Raw genomic sequence first — 20,120 nt, forward strand, 5'->3', positions numbered from 1 at the left:
ACAGAGAGTCTCCTCATGCTGGATGTTACAGAGGAGTCTCCTCCTGCTGGATGTTACAGAGGAGTCTCCTCCTGCTGGATGTTACAGAGGAGTCTCCTCCTGCTGGATGTTACAGAGGAGTCTCCTCCTGCTGGATGTTACAGAGGAGTCTCCTGCTGCTGGATGTTACAGAGGAGTCTCCTCATGCTGGATGTTACAGAGGAGTCTCCTCCTGCTGGATGTTTACAGAGGAGTCTCCTCCTGCTGGATGTTACAGAGGAGTCTCCTCCTGCTGGATGTTACAGAGGAGTCGAAACATTTTCTCATAGACTTCTATACAACCAGAGGAGTCTCCTGCTGGAGGTTACAGATGATACAGGTTTGAAGGCATTTCTTCCCTTTTCATTGGTAGCCTTGTGGCCGTAACCACGGTGATGCTGGTGATGTCGTTACCTGATGCCCTCTGGGACTTGGTCTCTCTGGGGATGATGGGCTGACACTCCTCTACGTCGCTGTCAGATTTGGACTCGTCCTCAGACCAGGGGTTTCTCTTCTTCACCTTCTTCGCAGGCGTTCCTCTGGGTCCCGGAGCTTTCCTCACTCGGGGAGTTCCTGCAACACAGTAAACAAGATTAGCAAAACCGTTTGTTGACAGTCGGTCTCCTCACTTAGGACTCGAGGAGCTCCGGGTTGTTCAATAATAGATTAAAGTTTTCTCACTGCAAAGCAACACAGACGCCCCGCGGTAACTTTCTAACCTTCCACCTCAGTGTACGAGGGGGAAGAACGCTGATGCATCACTTAGCTACTCAACTCAACCTCACAAAGTTACAATTCTACTCTTTATTTAAACAGATAAGTGAGAAACTAAAGTGCAGGAACATGTTTGATGCTAGCAGATGTCTCGGTACCCACCGGGCTCCTTCTTCTCCTTCCTCACACGTGGAGTCTTCGGTTTGACGACAGAGTTTTCTGCGGTTCCTCCTTCAACAGCCAAACCCTCTTCATCAAACTCCATCTTCACCGATGGATCTGCGTCACTCTGAGAGGAAAAACACAAGCTGGTCACGACCCTGGTTTCACTCGTCTGTGTCCATCATTACACTGGCAGGTGTTACCTTCTTCTTCTTCATCACTTTCTTGGCCGCGTCAGATCGGATTGCCAGAGTCGGAGGCTCCACTCTGCGACCGAACGGGGACGGCTGGGTCTCCTCCAGGTTCAGCTTCTTGGCTTTAGGTTTGCCCACCTTCCCCTTGACCATTTTGATGCCCTTTCCTAAACTCTGCTCCTCTCGCTCCTGCTGCTCCACTTTCTGACGGACCAAACACACAAACTCTCACGTTACAGAACTTTATAAATATGTTCCAGTCTTTAAGCAACACACACACACACTGCAGAACAGTGAAGACACACACACACACACACAGACAGGCAGACACACACACACACACACACACACACACACACTGCAGAACAGTGAAGACACACACGATAAAGAATTAAAACACAAAACTTACATCCAGTTCCTCGATGAACACAGCCAAGTCCTCCTTCCACAGATCATCCGGATGTTTCTTATCCAGATCATTCAGCTCTGATCTCTGCACAACGTCACAGTTAATAACATGTCAGCTGCACGACGTCACAGTTAATAACATGTCAGCTGCACGACGTCACAGTTAATAACATGTCAGCTGCACGACGTCACAGTTAATAACATGTCAGCTGCACGACGTCACAGTTAATAACATGTCAGCTGCACGACGTCACAGTTAATAACATGTCAGCTGCACGACGTCACAGTTAATAACATGTCAGCTGCACGACGTCACAGTTAATAACATGTCAGCTGCACGACGTCACAGTTAATAACATGTCAGCTGCACGACGTCACAGTTAATAACATGTCAGCTGCACGACGTCACAGTTAATAACATGTCAGCTGCACGACGTCACAGTTAATAACATGTCAGCTGCACGACGTCACAGTTAATAACATGTCAGCTGCACGACGTCACAGTTAATAACATGTCAGCTGCACGACATCACAGTTAATAACATGTCAGCTGCACGACGTCACAGTTAATAACATGTCAGCTGCACGACGTCACAGTTAATAAACATGTCAGCTGCACGACATCACAGTTAATAAACATGTCAGCTGCACGACATCACAGTTAATAACATGTCAGCTGCACGACGTCACAGTTAATAACATGTCAGCTGCACGACGTCACAGTTAATAAACATGTCAGCTGCACGACATCACAGTTAATAAACATGTCAGCTGCACAACGTCACAGTTAATAAACATGTCAGCTGCACGACGTCACAGTTAATAACATGTCAGCTGCACGACGTCACAGTTAATAACATGTCAGCTGCACGACGTCACAGTTAATAACATGTCAGCTGCAGGACGTCACAGTTAACAACATGTCAGCTGCACGACGTCACAGTTAACAACATGTCAGCTGCACGACATCACAGTTAATAACATGTCAGCTGCACGACGTCACAGTTAACAACATGTCAGCTGCACGACATCACAGTTAATAACATGTCAGCTGCACGACGTCACAGTTAATAACATGTCAGCTGCACGACGTCACAGTTAACAACATGTCAGCTGCACGACGTCACAGTTAATAACATGTCAGCTGCACGACGTCACAGTTAATAACATGTCAGCTGCACGACGTCACAGTTAATAACATGTCAGCTGCACGACGTCACAGTTAATAACATGTCAGCTGCACGACGTCACAGTTAATAACATGTCAGCTGCACGACATCACAGTTAACATGTCAGCTGCACGACGTCACAGTTAATAAACATGTCAGCTGCACGACGTCACAGTTAATAAACATGTCAGCTGCACGACATCACAGTTAATAACATGTCAGCTGCACGATGTCACAGTTAATAACATGTCAGCTGCACGACGTCACAGTTAATAACATGTCAGCTGCACGACATCACAGTTAATAACATGTCAGCTGCACGACGTCACAGTTAATAACATGTCAGCTGCACGACGTCAGTTAATAACATGTCAGCTGCACGACATCACAGTTAATAACATGTCAGCTGCACGACGTCACAGTTAACAGCAGAGTCCTGACAGGTGGAGCCCTGAATTAAAACAAAGTAATACCTTGTGGTCCCTCTGTTTGAGCAGCTCCTCCACCTTCTCTTTGCTCAGGCACCACAGAGGCATGTTGAGGATGTAGTTGTAGTTCGGCCCCGACGAGGAGCCGGAGTCCACCGAGCCATCGCTCTCATTCCCGTCACGGGCGGCTTCCTCTTCCTGAGCCTGAACCAGAAGAAACATCCGGTCATGCAACAGAACTGTCCTGCTGCCATGATGAATGTGCAGAGTTCACACACCTTCAGTCAAGACACGGATCAAATCATTCCTGTCACAACACTGAGAACGAGCTTTACACAAACTCACACGACTATTAAAGAGGGATTATAGTGAAGGTCACAACTAACGTTACAGTTCAACGAAATTCAATCTCTGTTCTCGCACAAAATGTTTCAATCACGTCGAATAAAGTTTACTTTCAAAAACGTTTTAAAAGCCTTATTTTCCTCCTCAAATGCAGAAACTCTAAGGATGTGAAGAAGCCTCGCTCATCTGTTTGTTTACATTCCTCCTGCAGCCTCGACGGTTTCTGTTGCGTCTTGTTTTCCGTGTGCAGCTCATTGAACTGCATCGTGTTGTGCAACTCTGTGTTGCATAATGACAATAAACAATCCTTGAACTATGAATCGACAGTCATGGATCGATACTTCATGCTGTGCAGTCTGAGGACTCCTTCTAGTGTTTGTTAATAGCAAAGACGACTAAAAGCCTTTGTTTTTATTGCAATACAGAGTTGTTTGTGTGACTTGTTAAAGGCCTGATGACTTGCGGTCCTGTCGATGCAGTTGAAGCTGTACCTGGATCTTTTCCTGAGACTTGGACCAGGCGACCACTGGATCCGACTCGAAGCCTTTCTGCGCGAGCATGCGGATCAGCTCACGCTTGCTTTTGTTCTCTGATAGGATAAAAATATTGGTTAGAAGATATTCAACCAGTCGCAGCTACATAAAGAGTCCGATGTTCAACATTCTTACCGATGGAAACTTTCCCTTCGATCTTCTCCAGTACAAAGCGAGCCTGGTTGGACAGTTTGGCAGCTTCGGCTCCGAGGCTGCCCAGCAACCAGTCCTTCCTCAGTTTGTAGTATTGCAGGCGCAGCTCGAAGAACTCCCTGAGGATGTCCTGCACCGAGTCGTACCTCTTCAGACAGCCCATGTGGTCAAACAGCACCTGAGGAGTCAGAAGGTCAGTTAATGAAACAGAACCTCCACATTTAAAGACAGGAACACTTGAAGGGTTGAAGAGGAATCACCATGGAGTTGCAGGTCAGGCTGGACTGCAGCTTGAAGACTTTGTGAAGACCGACCAACTCGGCCTGAGCCAGTTTCTCCTCAGACATGCGGACCACAAACTTGACGGTGGTGTCCGTGTGGTATTCCTTATAGTCATTGATGAGCGCCGGGGTTTTGTCGGTGCCCTGCAGCATGGGCTCCAGCACCGACTCCTTGTACGCCTGCAGGAGGAGATTCACCGCACGTCTTATTATTATTATCGTCTCACTTTAAATGTTCATCGTATGCAGAGCAGGAAAACAAATCCAATACAAGCAGCTGCGGTTTACCTGCGTCCACGTCCGAACAGGAAGCTCGGTGATCTCGATGGTGTTTCTGTCAATGACCAACACCTCTCCGCTGACCAGGTACTGGTTCTGACCCAGTTCATGGATCATGCCTTTGAAGTTTTTGTACCTCGGAAGCTGTTTGAGAACAAACATTACATCGTGACAACATGGTCAAATCTAAAAAACAGATTTACTCTTCCTCCACAGGACGAGCAACAGCTGATCCGTGAACATGTTGGTCAACAAAGAAGACCCTGTATGCGTGTTGTGAACTTAATAACTGCTCTTCAATGATTGGTCCACGCTGCACACTACATAATGCACGTGACGGGGTTAAGACGTGTTTACCATCGGCAGGGGGTCCTGGTGCTTCAGCATGCGGTAGATGTTGTTGACGATCTCTCGGGGGTCGTAGTTGGGGAGCTTGCAGGCCCAGCCCGTCCCGATGCCCTCGGCACCGTTCACGAGCACCAAGGGGATGATGGGAATGTACCACTCGGGCTCCACCTTCTGGTTGTCATCGTACAGGAACTTGAGCAGGTTGGAGTCCCCCGACGGGAACAGCAGCTTGGCAAGTGGACTGAGGGAAATGAGACCAACATCTTAAGTATTCAAATGAATCTTGCTTTTATAGGTTGGATTACATTTTCAGGTTAGAGCGGCACTAATCGAATATTCATCAGAAGTTTGGCTTCTTACAATTAAATGAACGCGATTGACTGAGATATTAACGTTTAATGCGTGCCGTGTTCAGTCTGAGTATACGTGATTATATATACGCAGTGACTTCAGGTGAATAAGAACCTGATTTTGAAGCTTGTACATTGGCAGGAATGAAAAACTCTCATCATCTAAAAGAGAAATTAAAATACTTTGTCTCTCGCAGCCAAGAAACTCATTCTGTGAAAATATCACAGTTTGACATTTACAGAAAGGGCATAAAGAAGATCATCATCAGCTTTACCTGAGCATGGTGAAGATGTAACGAGGGCTGGCAGCATCTTTGCCTCCATTGATGCGAGTACCAAACTGCCCCAGCGGCTGCAGGATGTTCACGTTGTTACTGCCCACAAAGTTCTGCGCCAAGTTCACGATGGTCATCATGAGCGCTTGCTGCGGGGACACATGAGTGGTGGAATAGGAAGTTAAACACGAACAAAAGCAAACGTTACCTCTTTAAGATCCATTACATCTCCAGCTAACGGCTCGGTGTTGTCACTCATCTCTCAGGTGTGTGGAAGGCGTGACTGTACCTCTCCATGATGGTAGGCAGACATCTCTGCCACTGAACCGGCCAGCTGTGCGACCTTCACTTCCCGCTTGTCGTTCCTCTTCATGCAGGTGAACAGCACCTTCCTCTGGCCCGGCTTCAAACCTGGAAACCAACACACACACACACACACACACATCCCATGAATATGTCTATATTCCCCGACACACACAACAGAGTGATGGTTTCAACCCTAACAGTTTAGCAAAATAATGACTTTGATGGTTAAACCCTCGTGTCTCACTGGGGACATTTTCCGATCATCTTGGTTGTGTTAGTGCATGTGGATTTAACTTCCTATAATACGTAATATAATTAACTGTGCAGCCGACATACAGACAAAACCTTAAAGGCCAAAATGTCCTGATTCCCACCAGGTCATTACGGCTGTATTGTAATCGTTGACGTGTTAAAATAATTCCCCGAGCATCAGCAGTGATATTATGTAAACAAACTGACATTTAAAGGATTAAACGTCTGACAAGTAAAGATTGAACTTGTTTTTAAAAGGATGCACAAAGGTGATTATATAGAATATATAAATCTACAAACCGTCCACCAGGGACGGGATGGATCTCTCGTTGTCAGAGTTGGAGAACAGAATCAGCTCTTTGTTGATGAAGTCGTTGTAGGACAGGTGCCTGGCCTGAGTTCCATACAGGTATTGCTGTGAAAAAACAATTCAATAAAAATGAATGCTCCCTTTAAATCAGCGCGATACTGTTTCATCAGAGGGGTGTGAGATCGGCACAGAAAGCGTCCTGAAAGCTTTAAGCTTTACAATCTTGACTTTCTTTCCCGCCTCGCACAACTTTGAGCAAAACCACAAACCTCCGGCAGGCCGTGCATCCTCCTCTGGCGTCTGTCTTCCATGAAGTTCGTCAGCCACTCCTTCCTGTCGTCCGTCTTCTTCTTACTGAAGGCCTGCAGAAAAGCGCAGCACGTCAGCCTCCATTTACTACATACATTTATTTTTTATTAGGATTAAAATCACCAAAAGCACCAAACGCTCGTATTCGTACATTTCTACTGTCGTGTTTCAGATACGCAGTCTCGGATATCAACAATAATTATGTCAGTTTTATACTGTATTTTATTAAGGCACGGTTCTTCTGCAGACGCTTGTGTTTGCACAATATTTGAGAATCTTTTCTGTTAAATGAAAATATTTTTATATATATAAATAAATATATATAAAAAAAACATTATATATATATATATATATATATATATATATAAAAAGATAAGTATAAATAAATATAAATATAAAGATCTTAAATTTAAGAGGCTAATAGTGCCAGAGGAGCTCATGCAGTTCTACTACGCTGCATTCAATGGTGCTGATTCACACAGACCGTATTTTTCACAACTGCGCTCCTCTAAAGAACAGCAGGTCTCTGTGTCTGGGCCTCATCATCAGCGTATCAGGACGTCCCATTTCACTGACTGGACTTTAAGTGTTTGTGAAGACACTGAATTGAGAGCAGCCTCACCAGGGTGATGGCGGCGTCGTCCTCTGCACCGCTGTATCTGAATGTGATGCGATGCTTCTCCATGTCAGCAAAGTATTCCTTCGCCTCTTTGCTCGTACTTGTACCCAAACCTGGAACAGAAAGGTAACATGTTTATATAAATAAATCAAATAGTGGGAACTTTAGAATGTATATAAATGTAAAGCGTATATTGATGTATCAAACCTTTGTAGTACTTTATATGCCAGGTTTTAAAGTTCTCTGTATTTTTCTTCCACTCATCAAACTCTGGAATGCTGTAGAAGGCAAACTGCTGCTTGTTCTTGTTCACCTGCGGACAACAAATTAAATCAGTGCGCTGCAGCTTTGATCCTGTCCACCAATTATTTCATGCAAACAACCCTCCGACTTTCCCCAACTGTCCAAGACGTCGGAGCATTTACTACAGTGTGGAGGCACTTACTAATGGAGCTAGTTAGTGCATAAAGTTGCTGTTAAAGAGCCAAATGTGAACAGTAATCACCACCTTGTGCCAACATTATTAAATAAAAAGCGTAGTATTGCTGTTCCAAAGAGAATGTGTATAGAAATACAAGCTGCATGTGCACGAGAGAGCAGGACACGTTTCACTATTCAGGCTTTTATTTCGCTCTTAACAACCTTTGTATGTATTAATTCATACGTAGTTCTGGAATGTGCTACAGTTGAACATTTATGTTTTATTGCGTCCCTAATTTGAGCGCAGCTTTACAGACTGCAGGATTGGTTAGTGGACTGAAGACTAGAAAGCTTACTTCTCATACCAGCAGCAGAGTGAACAACAGCTGTTTGTGTGCAAGTAATAGACGTAAATTGGGAATCACATGAAACTAACATGATGGCTTAATGTAAGTTTAGGATATTGGCCAAAATCAGTGTTTTATTCTAAGTCTTGGCGGCAATTTCCGCCCTGAGAGCAACGTTTTTAGGGATTTCTTGGGGACATCTTGACCGTTGCTCCCTTAACGTCTGACACTGAAGATCGGGAAGGATCAGAATCGATGCACCACGCATTTTTCTTTTTAGTCAAAGCCTTGTGCCTACATTACCCACAATGCAACTCGACCAGACTTTGGTCTGGGATTCAGATGTGCTATGCTAGTAGCTGCTAAAGTAGCCTCAAGCAAAGCAACGTGCTGCAGAGGTCTGGTGAGCTCACTTCTTTCTAACTGCACACCTCCAGTCGAACGTCACTCGAGGACATTTATCAGACTTCAGCTCCTTCTGGAGACACAAAAGGCTTTAAACAACTTTCACAAAAGCAGCAGAACTCCCCAACACCTGGAAACAGACTTTGATGTGTAAGACTGGTGGCGTTCTCCTTTAAAAAGAGGCAGATAGCCCCGTCATCACCTGCTGCAGCTTTAAATTGCTTCATCTGCATGTTTGACATTGAAGGTAATAATCTGCGTTAAATTAGGGAGGGATCCCAGAACAGCTGGCAGTTTCTTGAGGTGGTGATGTACAGTCTGTGTGTGTGTCTTACTTTGACAATGGGTGTGATGAACTCCTCCAGGAATGTGTGTTTCAGTAAGGACGGCCAGTTGTGGTGGAAGAAGTTGATCAGCAGACCTTTGATATGGGAGCCATCTTGATCCTGGGACAAGAGGAGAAATGTTAACACTGCTGGTCGAGCTCTGCTGGTTTTAAAGCTGCTGCTGCCGCCGAGCGAGCGTCCATGAGGCGGGTCACCTGGTCAGTCATGATCATGATGCGGCCGTAGCGAAGGCTCTTCAGTGACTCTGGGTCTTCGTAGCTCTTCTTGTATTGGAGCCCAACGATTTTTATGATATTGTTAATCTCAGCATTTTCCATGATCTGTTGAAATAAAAAAGGTGATGTCAGAAGCAAGGCAGAGCATAACAAAGAGACATGAAGCTATACGTTTATATTCATGTTGAATCTTGAGTGTGGGCAGCAAAAGCAGCTGACGCAGACGAACTGAACAGCAGGGGAGGAGAGTTTTAGTGAAGGAGACGTGCAGACGGTAAGAAGAGCAACATTTAAGAAGCCAGTCATCGCTTCACGACTCCTGCAAACACTTTGCTGAATTCTTTCCTGCGCTGCGTTACGTGGATGTACTCAGGAAAGATGCGGGAGCCAGATACATGGAGGATCGGGATGAATGGAGGGCCCGTCTGAGGACGACCCTGTAGTAGTAGTTACGTCACTTCCTGTTCTTCAAAGTCTTCAGGATGGAAATTCTGCTTTGTACGTTGCACGCTCAAACTTCCAATAAATAGTTGATACCAATACCAGTGAAATTCCACGAGTGTCTCCCTCGAATATAAATCTCGTATTGCTGTGAAAACAACCTTTATTGCAAGAAATAACATTTTACAAGATTACATTTGAACGCATCATGATGCCTTTTTTTTCTGAACAGAGCTTGAACACATCATAATGTAACTCGCTGCATGAACATCAGCGGTGCGACCCGCCAGCTTCTCACAGCTAACAGCTACCGTTAGCTAGCTCTCCTCCAGTTCAACACTGAGTTGTTGTTCAGTGTTGCCTTCAGGGAACAAATCTTCAACGTGTGACTCGGCTCCTCTTGACTGGCGCACAACGAACGTGACACCAGCTGTGAAATGTGACATATTGAAGTGCCGGACGTCGTCTGTGAGCAACATGTCGTTACTACAAAGTCTCACAACGTTATATTTCCCCATTCAATGATCCAGTGTCGTACCTGCTTGTGTGTTGCCTCTCGCACGTTCAGGATCTTTCCTCTCAGGGGAAACACGCCGTAGCGATCGCGGCCGATGACTCCGAGTCCAGAGACGGCCAGAGACTTGGCGGAGTCTCCCTCAGTGAGGATGAGTGTGCATTCAGCGGAGTGTTTGCCACCTACGACACGGGGAAGAGATTAATAATCTAATTAAACTAAAAGCATGTTTCTATAAGTGTGACTTCACAGGATGAGTGAAGTCATCTTTTAAAAACATTAAAATAGAAACACATTCTAGTGATGTTAATAATTCCATTTTGTTTTACTTCTTGATCTTTTCTCAACGTTCAACTTTGTTATTGCTGTGCGTCTTCCCTTTCATCTTGTAAAGCACGTTGTAACTTCTAAGAGCTAAAGAAATGAAGTTCATGATCTTTATAATTATGCTGTGATCTAAAGAGAAGTCTTGTGCTGTGAGACGACGTTGCCTCTAACAAAGCAATGAATTGTGTTGAGACTAAAAGAACTTTGCACAAAAGATAGAAATGTCTATTTATGTGTGTCTTTACAGGACTCCTCGGCCCCGTGATCAGCGTGTTTGTGAGGACAACCAGTGTTGGACGTTCTTCTACACTTCTAAATAATCACACGGTGAACACACCGGCGTCGTTGGCGTCGTCGAGCTTGGGGATGCCTTTGATCTTGCTGTACTTCACAGACGAGCACTTCTTATTCAGCTGCGTCTGAGCTTTGAACTTCACCCAGTTGAGAATACTCTCCACAATCCCACAGTTTGTGGCCTGCGGGTGACAAAGACAAACGATCTTTTGTATGACAGACGGCGACTATTTTACACCAGGAAACCAAAACAAAAAACAGAATGAGAAAAGCTTACAGCTCTGACGAACTTGTCTGACAGAAGGCACTTGGACCCAAAGCTCTTGGTCTGGAGTGTCATGTTCTCCTTGGTCTGGGAGTCAAAGGTGGGGTTCTCGATCAGCGCGTTCACAAACACCCAGATGTGGTTCTTCACCTGAAGCACAACGAGAGGAAAGTCAATCCAGACCAGCAATGAAACCACCGAACCTCAAGTTAAAAAGCGTTAATAAAATCTACCTGGAAGGGTTTGACGGTCACTCCCGCCTTGTTCTTCTTCTTCACCACTTCAATAAGTTTGGACACGATCTGGTCCACCACATAGTCGACGTGTCTGCCACCCTGAAACATGAATACCCTCAGTGTTAGAATCACATGTTTACATCTACCTCTCGTACTCGTTGGGAGCGGACGTGCACCTTGGTTGTGGCGATGCAGTTGACGAAGCCAATTTGTTGGAATCCCTTCTCGCTCAGCGTGAGACCAATCTCCCAGCGGTCATTCACCGTCTCGTTCACCACCTTCAGAGCGACTCCCGTCTCGTCCACTTTGTCCTTCACATACAAATCCACATAACTGCGGAACCCAGTTATCTTCAGGGACAGAAGACGGATAGCAGTTAGGTTCAACAGTAATATTTACCTGTGTGTACACCTTTAGGTCGACTACAGCTGCAGAAAGGTTGTTACAAGTTACATAAAATGCAACAATGCGTTGATAAAAGCAATTATACTAAATATCATCCAAGTAATGATGAAAGACTCAAACAAAACAAATGTTGTTATCTTTCACTATTTGTCAGGAAAAGTCCCAAATAAGCAGATTTGAATTTATAAATCACATTTTAACTGCAACATTTCATTAGAAAATACATTTAATGATGCTTTATGCATATTTTACCAGCATAAATCATTTTCAAACTTGATTGATTTGTTTGAAGTGACTGAAGCTGAACTTCACGACTATAACTTTAGATATAATAACAGAATCAGAACATGTGAATCACTCAACATATGTACCAGGTCAGGTGAACACAAAGGTAGAACAACGAATGACGCTGAATGATTGAAGCAGTTGTCGAGATGAGAAGAGCTAAACATGAAGGAACATCAAACAGAATCCGATCAAAGAAAGAAAAGAACATTCAGAAAGAGACTTACGGGTAATTTCTTCCCGTTCAGCAGGACTTTAACGCCCCTGCAGGATCCGGCTACATCGTATGCTCTGCGGGTCAGAAGTGCTACGATGTCCTTGTCCAGTTTCTCCATCTTGAACTTGGACAGGTCTGGCTGGAAGGTCACGCAGGTGAAATCTTCCCCGTCAAAAAACTTGATCTTGGGCTCAGAAGTTTTGCCCATGTTGTTCTGCCACGTCTGAAAAAACATGTTAACAAACTATAAACGTCTGGATTATAGTTTGAGTGAAGTATCTTCTCCACAAGGTGATGCATGATCCTCTATCAACTGCATTTAGTCTCCCAACCACCCGTGACATGAAACACCCGGTGACTTTCAACCCCCCGCGGTGCAGCCAGGAGGTGATGATTTACACAACCTTACCTCAGAGACCTCACATGTCAAAGCCCTAGAAAACAGCAATTACATCATTCAAAAGATCACAGGGAAGATTTTATATTCAAATGTGCTACAAGCAGATTAAAATCAGTCATTAGTGTCTGTCAGATTCAAGCATGTTGTAGGTGCATTGTCCGGCTCCTTACAGCTGTAGTAAACATGTAGCGTCACAGCTGTAATGCCAACGTTTACTTTTAGGGTTCCTATAATGTTCAGTTAGGCAAAAGCAATTAGGCTTTTATTATTATTATTATTATTATTATTCAAAATCCAAATCACTTTTCAAACCTTGAAAATAAATGAAGATTTGCGTGTTCAAGGATTCTTAGCAGCCGTACGAAGCCTGAAGTTAACGATGAGCATTTACTGTGATTACAGTACAGAGCCGAAGCTTTTACCGTAAAGACAAACATAAACGTTTTAGGAGCGAGGAAACAGAAATATATTGATTACAAATCATTTCTTTATCTTTAGTGAAAAATATACAAGGAATGTGAAGCGTTTGTGATCTTTAAATCCTTTAAAGCTTCTTAAACAGGAACATTCCAGCACTGTTCAGGTTCTTAAACCAAACATGTCCAGAAGCATCTAAGTCGTTACTATAAATACAAGTTTACAGAATTCCTTTAAACTCACAGCAATCAAAGCATTTGGTTTATTTTGCCAGCGGTTCGTATTAACTGATTCTTGAATGCTCAGTTCCAGAGTAAGGATCAACAAAAGGACTTCACTCTCTACGAGTGACGAGAGTAGATTTCTTCCTTTATTCCTAACCTTGAAAACATGACAGACTTTAAAGACTTTGTACGAGCAGTGGAGCCACTTCATCAAAGCATCAAAGCATCAAAGCATCAAAGCGTCCTCACCAGCAGCGGCGTCCTCACCTGTTTGAAACTGTGTCTGTATTCCTTGCAGGCAGTTTCTACTGTGAACTTGGTACTGAAGATGTTGCAGAGTTTAGCACCGTACCCGTTCCTTCCACCTGGGGCGACAAACAGCATTATTCTCCTTCCTGAACCAACGTAAACAACCTCTGACACCGATGTTAAGATGCCTCCTCTCACCTGTGACCTTTTTCTCATCGTCATCGTAGTTGCTGGAGGTGAGCAGGTGCCCGAAAATGAGAGCGGGCACGTACATCTTCTCGTCCTTGTGCTCCACCACGGGGATTCCTTTCCCGTTGTTCCACACGGAGATGGTGTTGGACTCGCTGGTGGACCAGAATAACGAGCAGCGACAAGTTACAGAGTCTCATTCTGATGCAAAAGCTTTTAATTATATTTATCTTACAGGAGATGAACTGTGAATAAGAACTTGTGTTGATGCATCAGCAGGACTGCAGCACAACATGGAGGTGGAAGCAGTGCTCTGGTATTTAGATGTGAAAGTGCAATAAAAATCATTTGTCCCTGGAAATCAATGAACAACCATCGTGATCTCAATATTAATAAAAATGATCCTGATCATCAGTTTGGCCACGATCGTGCAGTCTGTAAATGCAATCGTGAATATGTGAAGGCGTTGCATTCAAACACAAACGGGGTTTAAAATCCATGCATCACATCTCCATGTTATGTTTGTCTCGACTCAAAAATAACGCCGCCGGTGTTTAATAAGCTCAACCGCAAACAGTCTGCGGGAGCATTAACATCTCTATAAAAACCACATTAGCAGCGGAGACCTGAGTGCGGCAGAGCTAATGGCATCATTTATTCAGCTGGGGACATTAGACGGAGCAGCAGCTGAAGGCTGAAGGACACGCTGCTGTTTCAGCAGTCAGATGTTGATGCAGTTGGCAGGCTGGCGGTGGACCGCATATAAAACCAGAGCATTGCAGCACAAGGCTCATAATGCTGTGGACGCATGTCTCAAACCTCCTCCATGTACTGCATGTGTTCACCAAGGAAACAGACGGACCCTCGCCACTTACTGATGAACAATAATACAGAGAACAAGGAGCACTTTCTTACAAAAGTAGCTGACAGACTATATATATAATGTTAATGTTTACATTTACACAACACTTTGTAGAACAGATGGTCATGGTGCAAGAAAGAAAGAACATCCAACGCGTGGCGGTGATAATATTTACAGTACACACTGTACTCACGGATCGATGGTGACTTTAATGGCCGTCATATTCTTGTCCCTTTGTTTGTTATCTGCTGCATTGACTGTCGAGGGGAAAACAGATCAAAATAAACCACAGATCACGAGGGGACGTCTTCAAACGTCTTGTTTTACCAACAGACATTCAACTTACAACTATAAACAGAAGAGGGAGCGCACATTTCTTTAATTGAGAAGCTTGAGCCAGACAATGTCTTATAATAACATTATTAGCTGCAGGTCTTGTGGGCACATACAGGCGTATTATTCCAAACATCTTCTGGTTATAAATATGACATTAATATCACACTTCAGTATTTAGGAGAATATGTTTAACCAGGAAGTTGTAATAGTCTGTAAAATGTTGATTGTTGCCTCTAAAAAATGAAGTCTTGGAGTTTTAAACCTATTTTCAAATGTGTTCACATCTGAATAACAATAAAGTACAATATGGAGATTAAAGCACTTGAATAAGATTCGTGTTCCTCCCTCAGTTCAGAAGAGAGAGATACGAGATGCTGCCTGTGCATCTCGTGTAATTACACAGCACAGCAGTAATATCCACGAGTGTCATTAATCAAACCCTTTAATAAACACACAGGCTACGAGACGAGAGCGGTCGTCAACAACACTCCCGTGCTGTGAGCATCATTTAAATCTGATTACACTGGTGCACTTCACAGCTTTACTCCCACGTTGTACCTTAAAACTAACATGTAACAAAGTGCACAAGACTGACGCTCGCACTTCACCGGGAAAATAAATCAGAGCGCAGCTTTGACCGTGAGCCGCCACAAACACCGAAATGATTTCTGTGTCAACTTTTCATTTTTCACAAATGTCCATTCAGGCTGCAAACAGACGAGTTCACGGAAGGAAACTAATCTGCACATAAAGCCCTGGATCAATGCGGCCCAGCGGCGCCAACGGCAAACTGCGAGTCAGTAAATGATGCTGACATTTTTATAGCGATAATAAGCCTTCGATATCCCCATTTAGAGAGGGACCATCTCAAATGACAAATGAACCTTTATATGAGCTGTGCACATCAGAGTGCCACGGGAAGATGATTCACTCACCGAGAATTTCATCAAAGATCTTGTACAGTCCGGGGACGTAGGTGATTTCCCTCTGGTTCATTCCGATTTCTTCATCAAAAACCCACATTTGCTGAAAGGAAAGATACAAATAATCTTCAGTTGATCCAAAATGCAGCGGCACGTGTATTGACAAGAACAAGGAAACGGGATCATATTACTCCTGTATTAGCTGCTCTGCACTGGCTCCCGGTAAAATACAGAATAGAATTCAAAATCCTTCTCCTGACTTACAAATCAATTAATGGTCAGGCTCCAGCATATCTTAAAGATCTCATAGTACCTTATAAACCAACTAGAGCATTACGCTCCCAGACTGCAGGGTTACTTGTGGTTCCTAGAGTCTCTAAGAGTACAATGGGAGCCAGAGCCTTCAGCTATCAAGCTCCTCTCCAGTGGAACCAGCTTCCAGTTTGTGTTCGGGAGGCAGACACCCTCTCCACATTTAAGAGTAGGCTAAAGACTTTCCTTTTTGATAAAGCTTATAGTTAGGGCTGGCTCAGGCTTGCCTTGGATCAGCCCCTAGTTATGCTGCTATAGGCTTAGACTGCTGGGGGACACCTCCCTGCTCTCTTCCTTCTCTTCCTCTCTCCTCCCCTCCATCTCTTCTTCTCCCTCTCTATCTGTATGCAGTATGTAGTCTGTATGTTATGGGGTTTCTTTTAGGAAGTTTTTCCTTGTGCGATGCGAGGGTCTAAGGACAGAGGGTCTAAGGACAGAGGGTCTGAGGACAGAGGGTCTAAGGACAGAGGGTCTGAGGACAGAGGGTTTAAGGACAGAGGGTCTAAGGACAGAGGGTTTAAGGACAGAGGGTCTAAGGACAGAGGGTGTCGTAACCTGTACAGTCTATAAACACTGAGACAAATGTATAATTTGTGATATTGGGCTGTATAAATACATTTGAATTTGATTTGATGATGTGAGGTTCAGGTGGCAGCGACCTTAAATGTCAAAACAACGAACCACACGAGCAGATACATTACATTATATATATTATTAGCAGACATAGATAACTTGTGTAATGGCTGATGTCTTGTTTTAATGATATTGACACAAACACTTTATTTTTATGATTAGTTCTCTAATTGCAATGATCTTATGATTGTTTATATTTTCAAGAACATCACACGTATGAATGTCCAAATGTTTTGCCCGTCTCGTGTCACGCTAAAGTCAAACCAGTGTCGCGTGTTGAAGGACAGACGGCAGATACTCTCGGATTATCACACAAAATCTGCTTCTCTCAGTAATCTGTTGTAATTGGCAAAATGACGTCAAGATGTCTCGTTGTGCCGGTTGCCTCAAACAGACTGTGAGACACATGCGAATACATAATTAACAGTTCAACTGAATTAAGCATGTTTGACTAAACGTAACTTGCAGTGTTTCCTTCCTGCATCATGAAGTTAACTACTATAACCTACAGCTGCACACACGGGATCAGACGCATACAACTCTGCAGTCACATCTAAAACCGTGTGTCCGCTAAAACACAGAGATATGTCGGCGGATTAAAAGGTTGACGAACGTGCAACAGAGTAACATTAGAAACTCCTCATTACATGATGTTCCCGATGATCAGTTCATCCTTGTTTAACAGTGCAGTTTGCTCCGGACTCACCTGGGTGATGGGCTCCACGGTGCCCACGTACGTGTCTGGACGGAGGAGAATGTGCTCGAGTTGGGTTTTCTTCTGGTACACTCTCTCCACAGACAGCTTGGCGGCGGCCTTGTCTTTCTTGGCCCCTTCCATCTTTGCAGAGTCACCTCTACCATTCGCAGCCTCCTGTTTGGCAGAAACATTATTGTTATTATGAAGCACATAACTTATGTAAGAACCACCAGGACCTGCAAGAAAAGAAACCCTCTGCTGTGCTGTTGGCAGAAGATGTGAGTGCAGCACCACCACAGGGAGTAGACCTCTGTGGATTGGTGCTTTTGGTGGCACATTATCAACAGAAGCCAAATATTGGTCATTATATTGTCATTTAAAGGCTTGTGTTGCGTTTCTACTGAAGTGCGCTTTAAGTCTCTCTATTCCAATCTGCAGAAATATCTGGGAAAGTTAAATATCAAGTTCTAAGAAAGGTCATTTTAGTCATTTTCAAAGGCTATTAATTAGTCGACTAAGATTTAATTAGTTGATAAGTCTCTATTTAAAGCGTTTTTCACACTAAATTAATTATTTCCAAGAAACTTAGCAGCACATTTCTGGTAAACACAAGATTTAAAGTGGTGCTGATTAAATTAACAAACTCATCTGTAAAATCGTATGAATGTTCTTTAGTCGAGGACAGCCCGACAATAATCCGTAATAAAATGGATATATTTTAATATGCAAGACAACAAAGTAAACCTTTGCCTTGAGGAATGCAGACAAACGAACATATCTAAAAACATTTTTAAAAAATCAATCAAATCAAGAGTTATATTATGAGTGTAAAAGAAATCCAGAAGAAGATATTGTAATTCTTTACGGTCACATTACAAGTAGTGGATTTAAAGAGAACATTATACTGAGGTATACAGAATATAACCTGTAACGTGAGTGTGATGCAGGTTTAACACGTTTGTAGACCAACGTCATACAAATGTCTGCGGTATGAAAGAGCCTCTTTACAACATTGCATTTTAAAACGATATTTACTTTACTGTATTGTTAGTCACCTTTTTAACAAATCAATCAAATCCCACTGCATGTATTTAGTGTTCGTGTTAATTAAGGTGCTCTTAAGGAAAGAAGTGTAAATGCATCCCCAAAACCGCAAGTAAAAGTGTGTGTAAGTGTGTGTGTGTGTGTCTGTGTGTGTCTGTGTGTAAGTGTGTGTGTGTGTGTGTGTCTGTGTGTGTGTGTGTGTCTGTGTGTAAGTGTGTGTGTGTGTGTCTGTGTGTGTCTGGGTTACCACACTGGTTACTTCTCTCGTATGAATGTCTAACCACTGACAACAGTTTTGAGGTACTTGTACTCGAGTATTTCCATTTAGTGCTACTTTATATACTTCTACTCGATTACATCGCAGAGGCAAATATTGTACTTTTTACTGCGCTACATTTATCTTACAGCTTTAGGTACTTTGATTCAGATTACAAAATATAAATCAACAAATAATGTATTGTGTATTAGTATAACTTAGTGAAATTCAGATACCCAGCAGTAAATATAGTTATTAAACATATTGCGTAAAAAATGATAATACAATAATATAATATATATCATTATGCAGAATGAGTACTTTTTAATTTGAATTACTTTTGTACTTAAGCCTTTAAATGCAGGACACACTGTGGTAAAATACACTTCAACACTTGCATAAGTTAAACAAGAAGTAGTTGCTTTGCTTTAAAGTGATTGACTAACTTGGGGTTACACTGGGAGACTCATTCACTGTATTTAAACTGTAATACTGTGTATTGAACAGTGACTTTATGACATGCTGTCTGTATGCTGGTTGCACTGGTCCTGCGGTCCTCATCGGGAGACAGGATGTCAGTCTCTGCGCTTTCGCTTTGTGACTTCTTCCAGAAAGCGGTCATGCATCCGGGACGAGGCCTTTAACACACAGCTGTCTGCTCTTTAACAGGCGTCTTCTGCAGGACACACCATGGACCTACGAGGACATTTAAATGCCACCTAAAGCTGGCGCACTTCGCTACGGTTAACATAGCACATTTAGGTGTTACAAACGCACCATTTAGATGATAAAAACTGTAAATTAATTCACGTTTTAGTTGTGAGAAGAACTTACCATCCACGCCAGACCTCCGCTTCCTGCTGCGCCGTTGGACATCTTCCTTTGTGGTCCTGATTTTTATGTGATGCGCCTCAAAATGTCTTCAGTTTCAGTTCAATTAAATGTCCGCCAGCATAACAAAACGTCTCAGTTGCTGAAAGGTACCCAGACCTGTTTATCTTCCATGTTCTGTCTCCGTCTGGGTTAAAGATAATCCTCGGAGTGTCTCACAACAAGCGGAGTCTGGGAGTGTATCGCGGCTATTGTTAAAATCGACAAGCGGTGGCACAGTAGGCCCAAACCTCCAACAAAGATGCTAACCGGGCTACTCGCTGCCAAATAAATACTGTACAAAACACACACGTTAAATAGACTTACAATTTCATGTGAACACTCAACACAATAAAATAGGAGTTTAACTGAAACGCTCTAAAAAGGATATACTTAAATACATTTAATTTAGAATTAAAAACGAATATTAGCTAGCGGCAGTACCAGGTATCCGGCTCCGCCATCTGCAAGATAGATGGCGAATCGTCTCGCGAGTAAACCGACCAATCACGTGGCTGCTTTTTCAAAGGCACCGGT

At 43.4% G+C, this 20,120-nt stretch overlaps 1 protein-coding gene across 2 annotated transcripts; it reads right to left on the reverse strand.

Moving 5' to 3' along the window:
* Positions 1-267: 267 nt before the first annotated feature.
* top2b (DNA topoisomerase II beta) lies at positions 268-20,029 on the reverse strand. Of its 2 annotated transcripts, XM_029442698.1 has the most exons (30): positions 19,548-20,029; positions 17,423-17,587; positions 15,784-15,874; positions 14,706-14,769; positions 13,660-13,805; positions 13,480-13,577; positions 12,182-12,394; positions 11,441-11,614; positions 11,262-11,363; positions 11,041-11,178; positions 10,807-10,945; positions 10,167-10,324; positions 9,167-9,292; positions 8,961-9,071; positions 7,661-7,766; positions 7,457-7,566; positions 6,795-6,887; positions 6,516-6,630; positions 5,947-6,068; positions 5,658-5,806; positions 5,042-5,273; positions 4,694-4,828; positions 4,385-4,585; positions 4,107-4,302; positions 3,930-4,027; positions 3,139-3,297; positions 1,498-1,581; positions 1,098-1,292; positions 895-1,021; positions 268-591 (listed from the first exon to the last, which is right to left on the reverse strand). In XM_029442698.1, exons 1-30 carry the CDS (start codon positions 19,587-19,589, stop codon positions 344-346), a joined length of 4,137 nt encoding a protein of 1,378 aa, XP_029298558.1. In that variant the 5' UTR covers positions 19,590-20,029; the 3' UTR covers positions 268-343. The 2 variants fall into 2 exon arrangements, with proteins under 2 accessions (XP_029298558.1, XP_029298559.1); XM_029442699.1 differs by lacking the exons at positions 13,660-13,805; positions 14,706-14,769; positions 15,784-15,874; positions 17,423-17,587; positions 19,548-20,029 and adding an exon at positions 12,581-12,605 and having other exon boundaries at positions 270-591.
* Between the last annotated feature and the right edge of the window lie 91 nt (positions 20,030-20,120).

The sequence above is a fragment of the Cottoperca gobio genome, chromosome 11 (genome assembly GCF_900634415.1).
Source record: "Cottoperca gobio chromosome 11, fCotGob3.1, whole genome shotgun sequence".
NCBI classification, from domain to species: Eukaryota; Metazoa; Chordata; class Actinopteri; order Perciformes; family Bovichtidae; genus Cottoperca; species Cottoperca gobio.

Excerpts from the sequence above, each read along its gene's own strand:
- top2b (XM_029442698.1), bottom strand. The coding sequence starts at position 19,589 with ATGTCCAACGGCGCAGCAGGAAGCGGAGGTCTGGCGTGGATG. Across the intron at positions 17,588-19,547 it reads GCGGAGGTCTGGCGTGGATG|GAGGCTGCGAATGGTAGAGG; the intron begins GTAAGTTCTTCT and ends TCTGCCAAACAG. Across the intron at positions 6,888-7,456 it reads ACGACGCCGCCATCACCCTG|GCCTTCAGTAAGAAGAAGAC; the intron begins GTGAGGCTGCTC and ends GCTTTTCTGCAG.